The sequence below is a fragment of the Brienomyrus brachyistius genome, unplaced genomic scaffold (genome assembly GCF_023856365.1).
Source record: "Brienomyrus brachyistius isolate T26 unplaced genomic scaffold, BBRACH_0.4 scaffold39, whole genome shotgun sequence".
In the NCBI taxonomy this organism is placed as follows: domain Eukaryota; kingdom Metazoa; phylum Chordata; class Actinopteri; order Osteoglossiformes; family Mormyridae; genus Brienomyrus; species Brienomyrus brachyistius.
Window position 1 is genome coordinate 600362 of NW_026042314.1, and position 17976 is coordinate 618337.

At 44.4% G+C, this 17976-nt stretch overlaps 2 protein-coding genes across 2 annotated transcripts in view; one reads left to right on the forward strand and one right to left on the reverse strand.

Moving 5' to 3' along the window:
* Nucleotides 1–17976, reverse strand: part of LOC125722478 (protein NLRC3-like) — a 208014-nt gene that overhangs the window by 20703 nt on the left and 169335 nt on the right. The gene's annotated exons all lie outside the window — the stretch shown is intronic.
* On the forward strand, nucleotides 7641–9085 carry LOC125722515 (stonustoxin subunit beta-like). The gene is made up of 2 exons (XM_048998707.1): nucleotides 7641–8282; nucleotides 8393–9085. Exons 1-2 carry the CDS (start codon nucleotides 8261–8263, stop codon nucleotides 8923–8925), a joined length of 555 nt encoding a protein of 184 aa, XP_048854664.1. The 5' UTR covers nucleotides 7641–8260; the 3' UTR covers nucleotides 8926–9085.

Consider the following 17976-nt stretch of genomic DNA (forward strand, 5'->3'; position numbering starts at 1 on the left):
GAATAAGTTTTATAAGCTGCCAACTGTCCTTTTAACAGTCGCACTATTAAAGATGCCAATAACTGAACTTTGCAATCTGCCTCATGATCTCTTCGCCACTCTAGTGCCATAATATTTTATTTATCAGACCTGTGGCATGGTTTTCATTTACAATGCAAAGTTACTCCGATAATAAGCTGGCTAGTTGTTTTACTGCTGGCACCGGAAATATTAGACAAAACTATATTGGTGATTGACTGAATTATCCAGATATGCGGATGGTTTGGACACGATGGCCCCTCCCACTTGCACTGATGTTATGAGAACTATTTTTTTTTTGTGGTGGCCTATAGCCTTGTGCCTTTGACTGAATCACAGCCATGATATACCGGAGTATCTTCTTATACATTATGTTATTGCTTAATTATACTGCACTCATAAAGCATTATAAACACAGTTATAAATATTTATAAAAAAGCATAACACATTATATCCACCATTATAACGCTTTATGAATGCTTTATGACACACTCAACTATAAGGCACTATAGATACCTTCATAATGCAATACAAAGCATCCTTAATGCTTATACCGATCATTATAATGCATTATGAAGGTATTTATAGTGCACTAAAGAGAGCTTCATACATCATTCATTATGCATAATAAGCATGCCTATAATGTGTTATGCCTTTTGATAAATATTTAAAGCCATGATTATAATGCATAACAATGGATTATTATTTGTTGTGATTTTTTTTTAATTACTAACAACATGGCCTTAAGTGTTCCAGAGATTTTATAGTGTTCCGTAATCTGAGCAAATGGAAGCATGTAGATGTTGAACAAAGAGGCTCAGTGAGGATTATAATTCTAATTGGTGATCAGTGTTGACACACCACAGCACACAGTGTACAACACCGAAATGTGTCCTCTGCATTTAACCCATATGTGACATCGTGACATAGCAAGGGGCAGCTAATTCAGCGCCCTGAGAGCAGTGTTTTGCTTAGGGTCCCTCAGCGGTGCCTTGCTGGTCGGGGATTCAATCCAACAACCATTAAGCCACCACTGCCCACTGCCAATAACGGACCCTTGAGGAACTCCACATGTAATTTCTGTTCATTCAGATTCATAATTACCCTTCTGACAGAAAGTAGTGCCTGACTTGTAAAAATAATTCAAACCCATTAAATAAGGCGGCTGCTCCACCTCCTTCCCTAAGTGCTCTAGTCTCACTGATAAAGGGCAGGTAGGAGTAGCTGGTTTGATCAGGGCTGCTGCATAGTTTTCATGTGACCCCATTTCAGTTTAACGCATAAAAATCAAGGTTTATCCTGATAATACAATCAGTCATTAATAAAGATTTTCCAACCAAAGGCTTGATATTCAGTAAAGATCAGTTTAATGTATAAAACACATTGTCTGACCCAGTGTGTAGGTGACACACAACTGGAGTCAGATGAGAGAGAGAGTAGCTGTGGGCTTTGATGCACTTTGTTCCCCCTGAAGTCCTTCCTTCACGTTTGCCCTTTTTGTGCATTCGCTGACTGTACTTTTTTCAGATTCTTTAATATTGTCCTAAGACGGCACCTGCAGTCTTACCCAATCTGGCTGTGACACTGAACATCTCCTAAGTCTGTGCTTTAGGGCCATGACTTCACACGACACGACTACACTTGCGTGCGTAGTTTACATCTATCTGGAGGATTGAAGGTCATGTCCACCAGGGGGCAGTGCGAGAAAACCATCTTGGTCGGTTCCTTCGTTTCCAGTCTCACTTGTTAGTATGAGGTTGTGGCATTAAATGTAGAAGGAGGAGGGAGTCAAGATGGCGCTCTGAAGAACACGCTTTGGTTAGAGCTGCAAGCCGACTTGTTTTGTTTACCATGTACTGTGAACTATATGCAGATTTACTACTGTCTGGATTTATCATCCAGTGACGGCAATAACTATACATAGTCATGATGACAGGCTCTGAAAAAAGAAAAAATGATGGAAGAGATTAAACAAGAGATTTTCCAACCAAATGTGTTGGACCTTTTCAAATCAGTCACAGACTGATTTTTGGCTTATTTCTAATGAATTAGGAAATATTTAAACAAACATTATAGCTTCACCATTTTCTGACCACCGAGCCATTGACATCCATATATCCATATTGTCATCGTCTATCCATCTATCCATCCATTTTCCAAACCGCTTGGGTCGCGGGGGGTCCGGAGCCTATCCCAGAAGTGATGGGCACGAGGCAGGGAACAACCCAGGATGGGGGGCCAGCCCATCGCAGGGCACACTCACACACCATTCACTCACACATGCACACCTATGGGCAATTTAGCAACTCTAATTAGCCTCAGCATGTCTTTGGACTGTGGGGGCAAACTGGAGTACCCGGAGGAAACCCCACGACGACATGGGGAGAACATGCAATCTTTGTCATCGTCTACTGGATATAAAATATCTTCAAACGGGATATTAAACAGTTCAATCTTGAGAAATAAAGTAGCTATTTTAAATATAGAATAATTAACTGACTTACACTGGAACAGACCCAATACAGAAAAAAGTATTGCAATAATAACATGATGTAGCAAAATTTGTCAGAAGGTTTAGTAGTGACTTGGCTCGAATCGGAAGAGATGAAGAAAAGAAAATTATAAATGAGATTTACTGCTTTAACCTGCAAACCAGTCAATCGTCTTACTGATACAGAAAATAATGTAGGAGGTGACTTACAGAATAAATTGTATGATTATATATAAACATAAGGCAGAAGTAGCCTTTGTTAGATTGTGGCAAAAATGGCTTGAACAAGGTGAGCAGAACTCAGCCTATTTCTTTAGGCTGGAAAGTCAGCAAGCCAGGAGCAACTGCATTATGCGGGTGAGGATTTATGGAGATGCTGCAGATGACATCAAGAAAATAGCCAAATTCTGCACTGAGTTCTTTAATAATTTGTATGTCAGGAGTCTTGATCCAAAATTTTTGATTTCTTCTCAAACATCACAGGAATAACTGATGTGATCGTGAACTTTGTGACATCCCAGTTGGTTTAACTGAGATGTGTGCAGCAATAAATTGCTTAAAAAATAATAAATCGCTGGGAACAGACAGTCTAATTCTGAGTCTTTTTTCATCATTGCTGGAGATTTCAATCAGGCAAATCTGAAGCCAGTTTTCCCCAAATTCTTCCAATATATGAACATCCCAGCTAGAGGGAGAATCTGTCTGGACAATGTTTACACAAACGTTTGTGAGGCCTACAAGGCCCTTCCCCCCCCCCCCCCCCCCCCCACCTCGGCTACTCAGACCATGTCACTGTGATCATGGTTCCTGTGTATAAATCCCTGCTGAAGCACAACAAACCAGTCAGTAAGAGTGTGGCCAGCTGGTGCCGTCTCAGCTCTCCAAGGCTGCTTTGGATCTACTGACTGGGACATTTTTAAGGAGGCTGCTATAAATGGTGACGCCATCAACCTGGAGGAGTATATAAACTCTGTGATCGATGACCACGAGAGCCGACCAAAGGCCCTGGATGATGAGGGAAGTGCTCACACAGCTAAGAATCAGAAATGCAGCTTTCAGATCTAAAGACAAGGCTGCCCTCAGGACGCCCACAGACAACCTGTCCCGAGCTATGAGGATAGCCAATCAGGCACATGCACAGACGATCAATGTACACTTTAAATGCACCAAAGACACGCCGTATATGGCAGGGAATTCAGCCAATCACAATCTACGAGCCCATCCTACACATCAATGGCGGTGATGTCTCCCTTCCAGATGAGCTAAACAACTGTTTTGTACAGAATAAGCCGACACCGCCCCCCCCCCCCCCAAGTGAGAAGCTACTTTGTCTGACCACAGCTGATGTGAGAAGTACTCTATCCAGAGTCAACCCACGCAAGGCAGCAGGAGCTGACAACATACTTGGCTGAGTGCTGAGAGAATGCACTGACCACATGGCTGGGGTCCTCACAGAATGCACCTCTTTAAGCCAGTGGTCTGTCCCAGCATGCTTCAAATTAACCTTCATCATCCCAGTGCTGTAGAAGCCATCAGTGACAGGCCTGAATGACTACTGCCCAGTAGCACTCATGTCAATCATCATGAAGTGCTTGGAAAGGCTGGTCATGGCAGTAATACATAAAGACTAATCTTCCCACTTCTCTAGACCCTCTCTGATCTGCATACCGGTCCAACAGGTCTACTGAGGACACCGTAGCCTCTGCCCGTCACCTTTCCCTGACACATCTGGGTAAGAGAGTCACAGATGTCAGGATGTTATTCATAGACTTCAGCTCTACCTTCAACATGTCCCTCAAAAACTGAGGGGGTTAAGCTTGAACACCACTCTCTGCAGCTGGATCTTGGATTTCCTGACAGAGACGCCCCAGTCAGTATGTATGGGCTGCAACACGTCCAACACCATCATCATCAAGTTTGTGGATGATACAACTGTGGTGGAACTGATAAATAGAGAAGATGAATCAGCATACAGAGAAGAGGTGGAAAGTCTGTCCACAAGGTGCAGAGACTACAATCTATCTGTCAACGCTGACAAGGCAAAAGAGATGATTGTGGACTTCAGAAGGACACGTCCTGCCCACACCCCACTCAGCATCAACGGTACTGCTGTGGAGATTGTAAGGAGAACCAAGTTCCTCGGTGTGGACATAACTGAGGAATTTACATGGACAAATAACACCAGCTCCTTATTCAAGAAAGCCCAGCAAAGACTAAACTTCCTGAGGTGGCTGAAATAAGCAAACCTTCCCCTCCCATCCTCACCATGTTCTATAGAGGCACCATCGGCAGTGTTCTGACTAACTGCAGTACCATCTGGTGTGGCAGCTGCAACAAATCTGACCACAAATTCCTGCAGAGAGCAGTGAAAACAGCAGAGAACATTATGGGATGCCTCTCCCTTCCCTACAAGCCGCTTTTTGCAAACGCAGTGTCCGCAAGGCCTGCAGCATTGTGCAGGACCCATCACATCCCTCACATGGTCATTTCACACTCCAGCCACCTGAGAGAAGATACTGCAGCATCAGAGCCGGGTCTGCCAGGCTGCGTGGCAGTTTTTACCCCCAGGCTGCCAGGCTGCGTGGCAGTTTTTACCCCCAGGCTGTCAGGCTCCTCAACACCATGCTGCCTCCCAGGATCCCTCACTCTGCCTCCTCACTGCCTCAACCCCCCCGTAACCCACAGCTAAAGGCCACAGACTGACCCTTAAGCGCTGCACTGCACTTAACACTTTGTCACTCTGACATGGGGGCAATAATAAGAATCCCCATTATTCTCTGTCTGCCCCATTATTCTGCTTCTATTCCTATTTCCAGCTGTTAGAAATGTTAGATGTGTTACTGCTGTTACTACTATTATCATACACTGTTTACACTGTGAACTCAGGCTGTTACAGCGTACATGATGGTGAATTCAGGTCTAACTGACTGCAGAAATACATCATATATTTAATATAGTTCTAACAATATTGCACATTGTCCAGTATTGCACATTACTGTATATTGCATAATCTACTCCTCTTCCTCAGTTGCACTGTCCTGTAAGTCCTTTGCACATTGTCTTGTCTTGTTCTCTATATTGGACTAGGTTTATGCTTACACTGTGGGCCCTGAGCTTCGCCATTTCATCTCTCTCTATACTTATATATGGTGCAGATGACAATAAAGTTCAATTTGGCTTTGATCTTGGGGGTTTGTTCACGGTGCAGCAATTTGGAAAAAGAGGGAACTGAGCTGGAAGGTGAAGCTTTTAATTTACCAGTTGATCTACGTTCCTACCCTCACTTATGGTTATGAGCTCTGGGTGATGACCGAATAAATGAGATTGTGAATACTGTATAAGCAGCAGAAATGAGTTTCCTCAGCAGGGTGTCTGGGCTCAGCCTTAGAGAGGGTGAGGAGCTCAGACATCCGGGCTCAAAGTAGAGTCGCTGCTTCTCCGCATTGAAAGGAGTCAGTTGATGGTTCTAGGATACCTCTTGGACGGCGCCCTGGGGAGGTGTTTCAAGGCATGTCCAACCAGGAGGAGGCCTGGGGGCAGACCCAGAGATTATATATTATATATAACCTGAGAGATTATATATAATATATACTACATTATATACCAGCCTAGATGCATCTACGTTGGGAGCGTCGCATTGGCGCGCTGCTGGAGAGAGGTGTGTGTCCAAAGTGGATTAAAAGACGTTCATATAGTGATCTAAAGACAAACTCACTTTTATTAATAGCTGTTGTAGAATCAATATTAAACTCACTATTTTATTTGTGTCCATTGCTTGGTCAAAATATCAGGCAGATCATTGTGAGCAGCAATAAGTAATAAACATAACAATCTCAAATAATGATAGACATTAATTAGCTTTGCACATTAGTTAATTTTGCACATTGCTTACTGAGCAAAATTAGCACAATACGATCATTAATAGCATAATCAGTTTACTGAATGTGTCTGGCAGGCTGTGGGGTGGACTCTCTATAAAACAAAACAGGTGTTTAGTACCAAATTAAGACCCAATATACTCATTTTTAATTCTTAATTAAAAATTAAGGATGGCATGGTGGTGCAGTGGTTAGCACTGTTGCCTCACACCGCTGGGACCCGGGTTCGAGTCTCCGCCTGGGTTACATGTGTGTGGAGTTTGCATGTTCTCCCCATGTCGTCGTGGGGTTTCCTCTGGGTACTCCGGTTTCCCCCCCAGTCCAAAGACATGCTGAGGCTAATTGGAGTTACTAAATTGCCCATTCAGTAGGTGTGCATGAGTGAGTGACTGGTGTGTGAGTGACTGGTGTGTGAGTGTGCCCTGCGATGGGCTGGCCCCCCATCCTGGGTTGTTCCCTGCCTCGTGCCCATTGCTTCTGGGATAGGCTCCGGACCCACCGTGACCCAGTAGGATAAGTGGTTTGGAAAATGGATGGATGGATATTAGATAAGTGGCAGAAAAATCGATGGATGGATGGAACTGTATGAAAAATAATGCTGCTTATGAAAGTAGGTAAGTAAGAATTTCAGGTTAGAATTTCATTGTACCTTGTACGCATGACACTGCTTTCTTAGAAACTTATACTGCCATTAAAGTTTGAAGACGCTGTACAAAGAAGGACACAATAGTGTTCGGAATATTTTTTTCTTGTCTGTGAAAATATACAGCTCTTCTGGACACTCATTCTTAAAAAAATCAGATGCTACTTTAATACGATCTGTACCGTTAGTAAAGACAATGTTCCGTGACAAAACGTGACCATACTGCCACGCCAATTTCTGGTGGCACTGCACGTCGCGCATGCGTCTTGTTATCCTCATGTAAGTGCGCAGACGAAGCCGGAATCAACACAGAAAACGTGGCGGCCAGACTGGTACCTCTCCGCGCACGTATAAGCGGACGTGTTTGTATAGACTTTTATGATGCATTTTACTCCTCCGCGGACGACCGCCTGCCGCACTACAAATTTGTCTTTAAACGCCAACATAGATGATTTTGATGAGGATTGGGGTAGTTTGCAAACCCTACAGCCAATTTTCAAGGTAATAGAACTGTTGCATACATTTAAATGCGTATGCATATGTATGCAGACTTGTCCCAAATTGAAAATCTCACGCCAGCCAGTTGATCAAAGTTGGCAGCCCCGTGAACTGCCGCTCTGAATTTGTAAAACGTAGGGAAACATACACAGACCTCGCGGCTGTGGTACGTGTGCAGGGAATATCAGAATTACTACTAATACTTAAATAGGACACGTGCGCATGTGCAAAGTACACAGCTTGACCAGAGAAATATGAACGTTTCCATGTACGCATACGCGGTGTAATACGCGAGTGCTGCGCTTTGCGGAGAACCAGCCTAGATGCGTCCGCGTTGGGAGCGTCGCGTCGGCGCGCTGCTGGAGAGAGGTGTGTGTCCAAAGTGGATTAAAAGTTCATATTGTGACCTAAAGACAAACTCACTTTTAGTGGTAATCTTTGTTGTGTAATTTTATGGTTAATATGTTTGATGAATGCTGTTTGTAATTTTATTTACCTGTAATTAAGCCTATTAGTTTAACACCCGCGTCATTTCGGCGCGTCTTCCCGCCGGCGTCGCGCGGGCGACCAACATTTCCTGAGGTATTTCACATATTTGATTTTTTATATTTTATGTATCGTACAGAATAATAGAGCGCAGGCTAAAGTGCAGTTCGGCCCCAGCGAGTCTCTCAGCGCGGCGTGTCTCACAGCGCAGGGGGCAGCCGGAGCGCCGCAGACTCGGGCGGCTACATGAGTATATTGGGAATAAAATGTGTGTATTGGAGCGAGTTCTGTGTGAGTGAGTGTGTGAGGTGTGACAGTGATAATGATGGAGATGCTGGGCTTCGTCATGGGATCAATGGCTCTTCCTCCTGCCTACAGACTCCTGCCAGCTGACGCTGGACCCCAACACTGCAAACAGAGAAGTGTCTCTGTCAGGGGGGGGCAGGAAGGTGACAGGGGGGGCAGAGCAGCCATATCCTGATCATCCAGAGAGATTTGACAGCTGGGAACAAGTTCTGTGCAGAGAGAGTCTGACTGGCCGCTGTTACTGGGAGGCTGAGTGGGATGGAGATGGAGCCTGGATAGGAGTCACTTATAAAGGAATCAGGAGGAAAGGAGGGAGTTATGACTGTGGGCTTGGAGCCAATAACAAGTCATGGTGTCTGTACTGTGATACTTACAGTTACTCTGTCCCGCACAATAAGAAACACACTGTCATACCCATAAAGCCCTCAGGTCCCCACAGAGTAGGAGTGTATCTGGACTGGGGGGCTGGTGCTCTGTCCTTCTACAGAGTCTCCTCTGATGGACTGACCCTCCTGTACAGCTTCACCTCCTCATTCACTGAACCCCTCTGTCCAGGGTTTGGGGTTTATCCAAACTCCCCCGTGTCGCTGTGCATGCTGGGATAGCTCACTGTGTGCTGGAGGAATCATTTTTACCTCATCAGAGTCTCACATGTCGCTGCTTCTCCGTGGCAAAAAGGTAAAATCTCTGCTTTATAACCAGTATAACCCTTTTTACTCTGTCTGAAGTGTGACGTATGTTAATAATTGGGTTCTGTAAGCTGAACAGACATGTAGAATGACTGTTTTTCTCTGACTTATGTTCTATGTTGTCTGTAAATGCACCAAAACTGCCTAAACAAATTCATAGTACATGCAGTTGTACCAATGGAGTGAATTCTGATTCTGAAAAAAATAAAATGTAATGAAATCTAAGCCTGATGAGTGGGGGGAGCTTTTCCCCTCCCCTCTATATGTATATTTTATATTTCTGTCTATATATTGTATTTGCTACCTGTACACTGACAATAAAGGCTTCCTATTCTATCCCATTAATGTCCCGGTTCCGCGCTGCCCAGAACGTAACTGAGTAACAGACTTAATCCGCGCTCTCTGCTCACTGAGCGCAGCAGCCTGATATCGCAGCGGCGACGCTTTGGCCAGCAGGGGGCGGCAGACGGCAGACAGTTTATTAACTCAAAACCTACAGCGGTCCTGAGGTAACTTAGTAAAGATAATGATATAATCAAATTAATCATATATTAACTAAGTAAACATAAATAACATAAAATTTTAATAAGTCACGTTAGTACAACAACAACAGAAAGGCACCTGATCATCAATGAAGTAGTGTAGGTGATTACCAATTACCAGAAAAAAAACACATAAATCCTGTTTCATTAGGAATCCTGAGATATATACAGTACTGTGCAAAAGTCTTAGGGAGTCATAGGAAATGTTTAAAGCTATTTATCTGGGTAGTGAATTTATATTTTCTCAGTATTAAAAACAAAATTTAATATTAGAACATGTGCAAATTATGAGTAAAACAAAAAAAACTAAAAGGAATTTCTTATGTTCTCCAAAAAGTTACTGATATCTTGTTGGATGGCTAGATGAACACCAATATGGTTCCTAAACCTCTCCTCAGGTTCACCTCGGCCATTTCATGTATTTGTTAAATTTCACCACCAGCTCAATTAATTCATGAAACTAGTTTTGAAAAGTCACTGAGGTATTGATTAGCTACACACGTGGACAAAATTGTTGGTACCCTTCAGTTAATGAAAGAAAAACTCACAATGGTCACAGAAATAACTTTAATCTGACAAAAGTAATAATAAATAAAAATTCTATGAAATTTAACTAATAAAAGTCAGACATTGATTTTTAACCATGCTTCAACAGAATTAATAAAAAAAAAAAAACTCATGAGTGTTGCTTGTTGCCCCTTGTTAGTCTTTGCATTTAAGTATCTATTTGTCTCGGCCATTGATGTTAGACCTTCCTGCTGCCTGTGACCTTCCCGGTTGCTAGTCCTCCCATTTGTGATCCCTCACGATCCTCTTTGTTTCCAGTCTCAGCCCATCTAGTTCAGCAAACCCCCTTTTTGTTTTGCTACCAAGGATACAGAGATGAGAGTCTTTTACCAAGCATACAGTGTCCAGAGTGGATGAGCATGACCACAGTGAGAAGAGGATCTGATGGATGGAGGACCTAAGTACCATAATCTTAGTAACGCATGAGCAGAATTGGACCATAAGAGGAACTGGCCGGCTCCATCTCACACATGGTACGTGGGTGTAAAAGTTACTCAAAACCATGTGGCTGAAATCCTCCACATGTGCATTTTGAATGTATTGGGCATCATGTCCTGTTTTAACCATGATAATCCAGTGAGGGGCGGCTCAGTGGGTAATAGGGCTGCCTTACAGCTGCAGTGTTGAATGTTTCCATCCTTCTCCTACGCTGTCTGTGTGGCGTTTGTTTGCTCTCTTTATCCCACATGGGTTTCTTCCTGCAGCGACTCTGACAGGCATCTGTAAATTGTCCGGACTCCATAACTGTGAGTGTTCCTTGTGATTAAATGGCATTGTATCCATGGTGGACCCCAGCTTTTTGCCCTGCGTTTCCTGTAATTGGCTCTGGGATACCCTTGTGATAAGTGTTTGGAAGATGGATGCGTCTAATCTTAGTACTTACGTGATCTATCCCGTCTCCTCCCAATTGAGCCAGCAGAGGTCACTAATGGCCCTCCGTAACTCTCCTAACCCTCCCCAGCTGTATCCCATCGTTGACGTTCTCCACCCTGGTCTGTTAGCCTCCTACACCTCTCTCCCGTCGCTGATTACTGTGTATAAATGTTCCTGCTCTCATGGTTCCTCAGCTCCGTCATCATTCTTCCAAGTGTTGTTTGCTGTATTCCCTTAATAAAGCCTGTGTCTTTCCCAGAGCTACTGCATCTGAGTCGTCCTTAACCCAGATTATATTACTCATCACATAGAATATCCATTTACATTTAACCCCATGGACACTAAGCTTTTCTCCCAGGGGTCTAAGGTAAGTGAGACCAATTGGACCAATTCGTCCAGATAAATACATTTGTAAAAGAAGTAGTGAATACGTTTCCAATCAATTCCTATTACACATTGACGTTATAATCAGAAGCCACATTATGAAATGGAATATATCCAAACAGCATTTTAATCTGACCAGTAGGGCATGCTGTTGTACCACTTGTAGAAACACTTTTGCATTTACCAGACTTGTTTATCCAAAGTGACTTACAGCAGTGGGAAGGGTTATGTTTTATGCATATTCTTGGGGGATTTGAACCCATGACCAATGCATCATAAATGCAACACTCTACTTGTTCAGCTAGAGAATCTCTATGAAAAAAGTCCTAATGACTTGAAGTAATCAGCTCCTAATGCCAGGTAGCTGAAAACACAATGAGGTTCTTCCTCAATGTGATGCTGCCCAACCCAGCAGACGGGAATCTGATGAATCAGACACGCTTGCCAGTGTCCAGTTTAACCTTTGGGGTCCGTGGACTCGACGGCCAATCAGAGATGGCAGACAGCTGTCCACATGGCCCCGATTGAGCGGTACGTTTGCGTAACCTGCTGGCTGTAAAAGGAGACCATGTGTTTGAATGCTGCATCGCAGGCCTGACACATGAGAAAGACCAGATGCCAGCCACCTCAGACATGTGGATTTTATCTGTGTTCCACAGGCACTTTCATATAAGTGATTTACAGGAACAGCCAGTCTAGTGCAGGGCAGCGCAAACACCCTCATGCATATACTGGTTTTAGCACAGCTTCATTGTAAAGCATATCAGATGGCCTCAGAATCCTGCTCCCTGCTTAATACAAGGTGAATAGGGAGTAGGAACTAGGGGACTAAGGACTATGGTATTAGGGGCCACAGGACTAGGAGACTATGGGACTAAGGGAATAGGGGACCAGGGGAAAAGGGGCTACAGTGTTAGGGACCATGGGACTAAGAAACAAGGAGACTAGGGACTTGTGGATCATGGAAGTGGGGCAAAGGGGAATTGGGCACTATGGACTATGAGACTAAGGTATAGAGGGACCACAAAATTTGAGCACTTAAGACTAGAGGACTGTGGGACTGCAATGCAGCATCTCCGGAAACCTGTTTACTCCTGCTGGGCAGCTTTCATGTGGCACCCCCTGCTGGACAGTGGAGACACTACAGAGGCTGTGTATTGTGTTCAGTCACCTTTTACTGTAAATCACACATGGGGTCACGCTCATTTGTGTCTGCTCTGAATCCCCATGGGCCGAGGTGAAAACTCCATCCACTTCAGGTAATTCAGGGGCCTCTTGCCAAGTTATGTGAGCTTCGTGTGTGATTCTTTGGGCTTCCGTACTGGAAGCAGTCCAGGGTAATTCTGGGAAAGTGTGGAGCTTAGACAAACCAAACTACAGCGTAACATGCTGCCAAGGGGGATTTTAAGATTTTGGTATATTGTGTGGGCATCTTTCTGTTCTTGATATTGATTGATGTATGTAATTATGTAGTATTTTTAATATACGGATAGCGCACTATTGTATACAAAGCGACAAGCCAAGCTTGCAGTTTTGCAGTGTTCATGTGCTGCCACCTTCTGGGAAAACGAAGAACGGATTTTCAGATTAAGATCTAAAAAACTACACATTTACATTTTAGCCCATGTTACACTGGGCTTTTCTCCCAGTGCAGTAAGGTCAGAGAGACCTACCAGAGAGAAATCTACCATAGTTACTGTTGTATATACATTTATACTGACTTACATTTTACTTATTTATCAGAAGCTTTTATCAAAACGACATACAAATGAGGAAGCAGATTGACACTGTACGGTGCTGGGCGTCGCCCCGGTATGCAAAGTGCTTGGAAAGATTAAAAGCGACAAAACATTGTATAAAAGATCGAGTCCAAGTGCAACAATTATTAAAAATAATACTTAAGAATATCAGTAACAGAGCTCAGCACCAGCATGTATGGGCCCTCAGGACCTGTGATGATGAGCACAAAAACACCAACGCAAATCCCCAAACTGCACAATATTGTGTTTTGAGTGAAACCTCAATGAGTCTTTAGGTCCATGATACTGTAACAATTTCGAGGAACTTTGGCGCTACATGCAATTCCCAAAGCGCACCACTAGATGGCGGCTTCCTACCGTGAGCTGAAACAGCCGCCGTAGGGGCGATACGCGGCAAGTTTCCCCAGCCGCCAACCGGCGTGCACCAGGGCTGCGTCTGGGTCAGGCTTTTGCCTGCTGCTTTCCTCCAGCTTATTTTCTTGTGTAACTTGGTGCTGGGCTCCTCGCCATATAAACAAACTCAGCCTAGCAAACATTAAGAAATCTGGATGCTATGAAAGGATCGTCTACCATACTCCCATATTCCACTCTGCTTTCATCCAATTGTCTTTGGTTTGTGCTGCTGGGAACCATTATCGCTGTCCTTTTATTTTGCTGCAAACGTAATCGTATGATCACATTATATCGCAACGTCCCTTGTCCCCACCCACGTTTTGTTGAAACTGCATGAAGGTCAGACCCACTTTTGTACCGTTTGAAACACATGTTGATCATTTTTTCTCCTGCAAAAAAGAGCATTTACTTTTATTTTGGAGATATTTTTTTGCAAAGCGACTTACAATTGAGAAAGCGGCGAGTTGAGCAGCAAACTTAAGGCGGTGTGACTAAGCAGGTTTGGACCCACGAAGCTCAAATTCCACAGTCAAACAATTTAAAATTGTTTCTTTGAGAAGGCAGACGCAGGCAGTCACCGGTGCGTTTGGGGTTAAGGGCCTTAGTCACAGGAGCATAGTGATATAAGCCACTGAGCCAAACGCCAACCCACAGCACTGACCTCTGGCAGAATTCACCTTTACAAGCATGTTTGGCAAATGCCACTAAGTACAAAACTGATGCACTTTTACATAAATAATTGTACTTATCATCAGGGTTCAAGTGTCAGAAGTGCTTCTGCTACTCTTTAGTAAGGTTGCAAATTCCATCTGTCCATCCATCCATCTTCTGTAGCCAGGTATACACAGACGCACACACACAGAGGCGCACACATGCACGCTAATGCACACACACACACAGACGCACATGCGCACACAAACACGCACGCACACGCGCACGCACACAGAGGTTTGTAATTATGTCTTTGTGGGGACTCTCCATTTGTTTCTATGGTGAAAACTCTAATCCCAACAATGACAGTCTACCCAGCCCCAACCTTAACCATAAGTAAGCAAACAAAATACAAGATTTTAGGTATTTCCAGTTTTGTGATTCTATTCACAGATTTTTTTTATGAAATTGAGGTTATGTTTGTGGGGTGTGGGGAGTGAAAAATATCCTTACATGGCAAAAGGTTTTTATCTCATCGTGGGGGACATTTGGTTCCCACAATGTAATACACTGTGTTCACAATTATTAGGCGAGTTGTGTTTTTGGGATTAATTTTAATAATAAACAAATATAGTGTCATCAGTCAGTCCAAAATGTTAATGAACCTGAAGCCTGAATGTTATGCAAGGGAAATAATAATAATAATCGACACTTTTATTGTCCCTGTAGGGAAATTGTCTTTACACCTCCCACAACTTGCTCTTTTTTTTCCATAGAGGAAGTTGTCTGCGAAGGGCTGCCACCCGTAGCGGCACCCAGGGAGCTGGGGGTTAAGGGCCTTGTTCAAGGACCCACAGGCTGAGGCTGGGTTTGAACCTGCGACCTTCTGATTACAAGCACACAGGCTTAGCCCACAGAGCCACACACTGCTCCCAATGTTCCCAGAAATGTGAGTGTGAACATTATCAGGGGAATACATGTCTGTGCAGAATTATTACACAACTATTAGTGTGCACAATTATTACACAACTATTAGTGTGCAGAATTATTACACAACTATTAGTGTGCACAATTATTATGCAACTAAATGGAAAACCTACATTTTCCCATCTCCCTTGTTCATTATCATCTTTCAAAGTGCGATTAATAAACAAACATCACATAATTTCCAAATAAACAATTCTGACATGAAATATCAATTAGTGAGCAATATAGCCACCTCCTTACGGATGTAGTGGGAAGTGCGAGTGTCCTGCAGGCTGGAGAGCTTCTGATGACGCGCTCAGCGGTCCGGACCCTTCAGAAGACTGTGCAGACCGCTGAGTGCATCATCGGCAGCTCCCTCCCCAGCCTGCAGGACACTTACACTTCCCACTGCATCCGTAAGGGCACCAGCATTGTGACTGACCGGTACCATCCCACCCACCAACTGTCTACTACCCCTCTTCCATCCGGAAGAAGATTCTGCAGCATCAGGAGCAGATCTGCACGACTGTGCAATAGCTTCTTACCCCAAGCAGTCCGGCTCCTGAACAGCAATAAGTCTTCCATTCATGGAATCTGGTATTTTCTTGATCTGTTGACAATAAACTTTTTGTGCAGCAGCAACCACAGCCTCCCAGATACTGTTCAGAGAGCTGTACTGCTTTCCTTCACTGTAAATCTCCCGTTTAAGCAGGGCCCACAAGTTCTCAATAGGGATTATGTCAGGTGATTATGTCATTATTCTGTCATCCTTAAGGCCTTTACTGGCTAGCCATGCAGTGGAGTACTTCGATGCATGCGATGGAGCATTGTCCTGCGTAAAAATCATGGTCCTGCTGAAAGATGCTGACTGTTTCCTGTACCGCTGCTTGAAGAAAGTGTCTTCTAAAAACTGACAGTAGGTTTCGGAGTTGAATTTGAATCCATCTTGGTATTTTCTGGGAAAGTAGAGTGTACCCTTGGGGAGGTGGGCTCCGGCTGGGCTTAAGATACGGTTTCATTAATGAGACTCACATGGTCAGAAGGATTGAGGTAAACGAGTCTCACTGGCTGTTTCTGAAGGTGGGACCCCCCCCCCCCAATAAAAATCTCACATCTTCCCATTAAAATAATAAAATTGTAACTCTCCACTATGATTATTCATGTTACAAGGTCCAACTGACAGCACTACTTTGAGGAGAGTTCTTCATCTTCTACCTGTGTGTTGGTAGAATAGTGATTCAGAACTTGGGCCTGTGATCTGAAGCCTGCGGGTGTTTGCCGTTGTACCTTTGAGGGAGGTTCCTCACTGAATTAATCTTGTTTGTATAACCCTTCAGCAGCGAGAGTAGTAACTATTGTAGTAAGATGGAGCTGGAGGGTGCGATCTCTTCAGGTATCGTGATTTTGTTAAATTGATTGATTAATTGTTGTGGCCAGCGTACGTATATAAGATCCAGTTGTAGTTGTCTGTTGGACCACCCTGTAACCAGTGACGCGACTCTCCATGTGCCAGTATCTCCTTTTTCAAAGTTGTGGGTATCTCCATCGCTGCAGTTTGCGAGGGCTTGGTAATCTAGCCACTTGCAGTTGTTTCCCGTTTTAAGGTTCCCTTTTAATACCGCTTGTGATCAGTCAGTGGATGGCGATTTGGTGGAGTGTTCCCGGACCGGCGTGAGCCAGGCAGCCGGCGGGATACTGAGCCACTGCAATTGCTGCTGTTTTGTCCTGCTGTGTTTTCTGCTTTTGTTTCGTTTATTTTGTTTTCGGGTTTCCTGTTTAATTAGTATTAAGTATTTATGTGTTTTGTTTAGTTTGTTGTACGTAAACCGTGGGGCGCCGTTGGGGAGGCTTGGTGTTGGGTGGTGAGGATCTGGTTTGGGGGGGGGGGGGGGGTAGGTCCTGGCGATATAGCGCTGCGTGGTCGCTCTGCCTTCTTAGCCCACCCCCCTGGTGTGTGTATCTACGCCATGTGATGTGGTGACCCCGTGGAGTACCTTCTGACAGTGTGTCCCCCCACCCCAAGGTAATAGCTGCTGGGTTTGGGTTTCTTTGTGTGATTGGAGTGTTATTCTAACATGATTTGATTTGTACCATTTGTGGGTAGTAATTTGTTTGCTGTTTGGTTTTTCCTTTGGAGTGTTAACTGGAAGCAGAATAATAAAGGCAGTGTTCATGGTCTTCACGTCCCCCAGGCGGTGATTACGAATCTGTGTCCTTTTATATCGGAGTGGGTTGCAAACTCCTGTACTTAATTCTCTGGGTGAATTTCCCAGAGTGGCGTAGTCGGGTCTCCATTTCTGTGTCCCTCTCTGCTTCCTCCCTAACCGCTACAGATTTGACGCAGTCGGCAGGATTTCACCAGTATATGGTGGAGATGTGACTCCCTGATCGCTCCCTGGGAAGGTTAGGTGAGATTTTTTTGTTTTTTTATTTTTTGGTGTTTAATGTGTATTAGGGGCGGCATGGTGGTGCAGTGGTTAGCACTGCTGCCTCACACCTCTGGAACCCGGGTTCGAGTCTCCGCCTGGGTCACATGTGTGTGGAGTTTGCATGTTCTCCCCATGTTGTCGTGGGGTTTCCTCCGGGTACTCCGGTTTCCCCCCACAGTCCAAAAACATGCTGAGGCTAATTGGCGTCGCTGGATTGCCCATAGGTGTGCATGTGTGAGTGAATGGTGTGTGAGTGTGCCCTGCGATGGGCTGGCCCCCCATCCTGGGTTGTTCCCTGCCTCGTGCCCATTGCTTCCGGGATAGGCTCCGGACCCCCCGCGACCCAATAGGATAAGCGGTTTGGAAAATGGATGGATGGATGTGTATTAGTGGAAAGGCAAA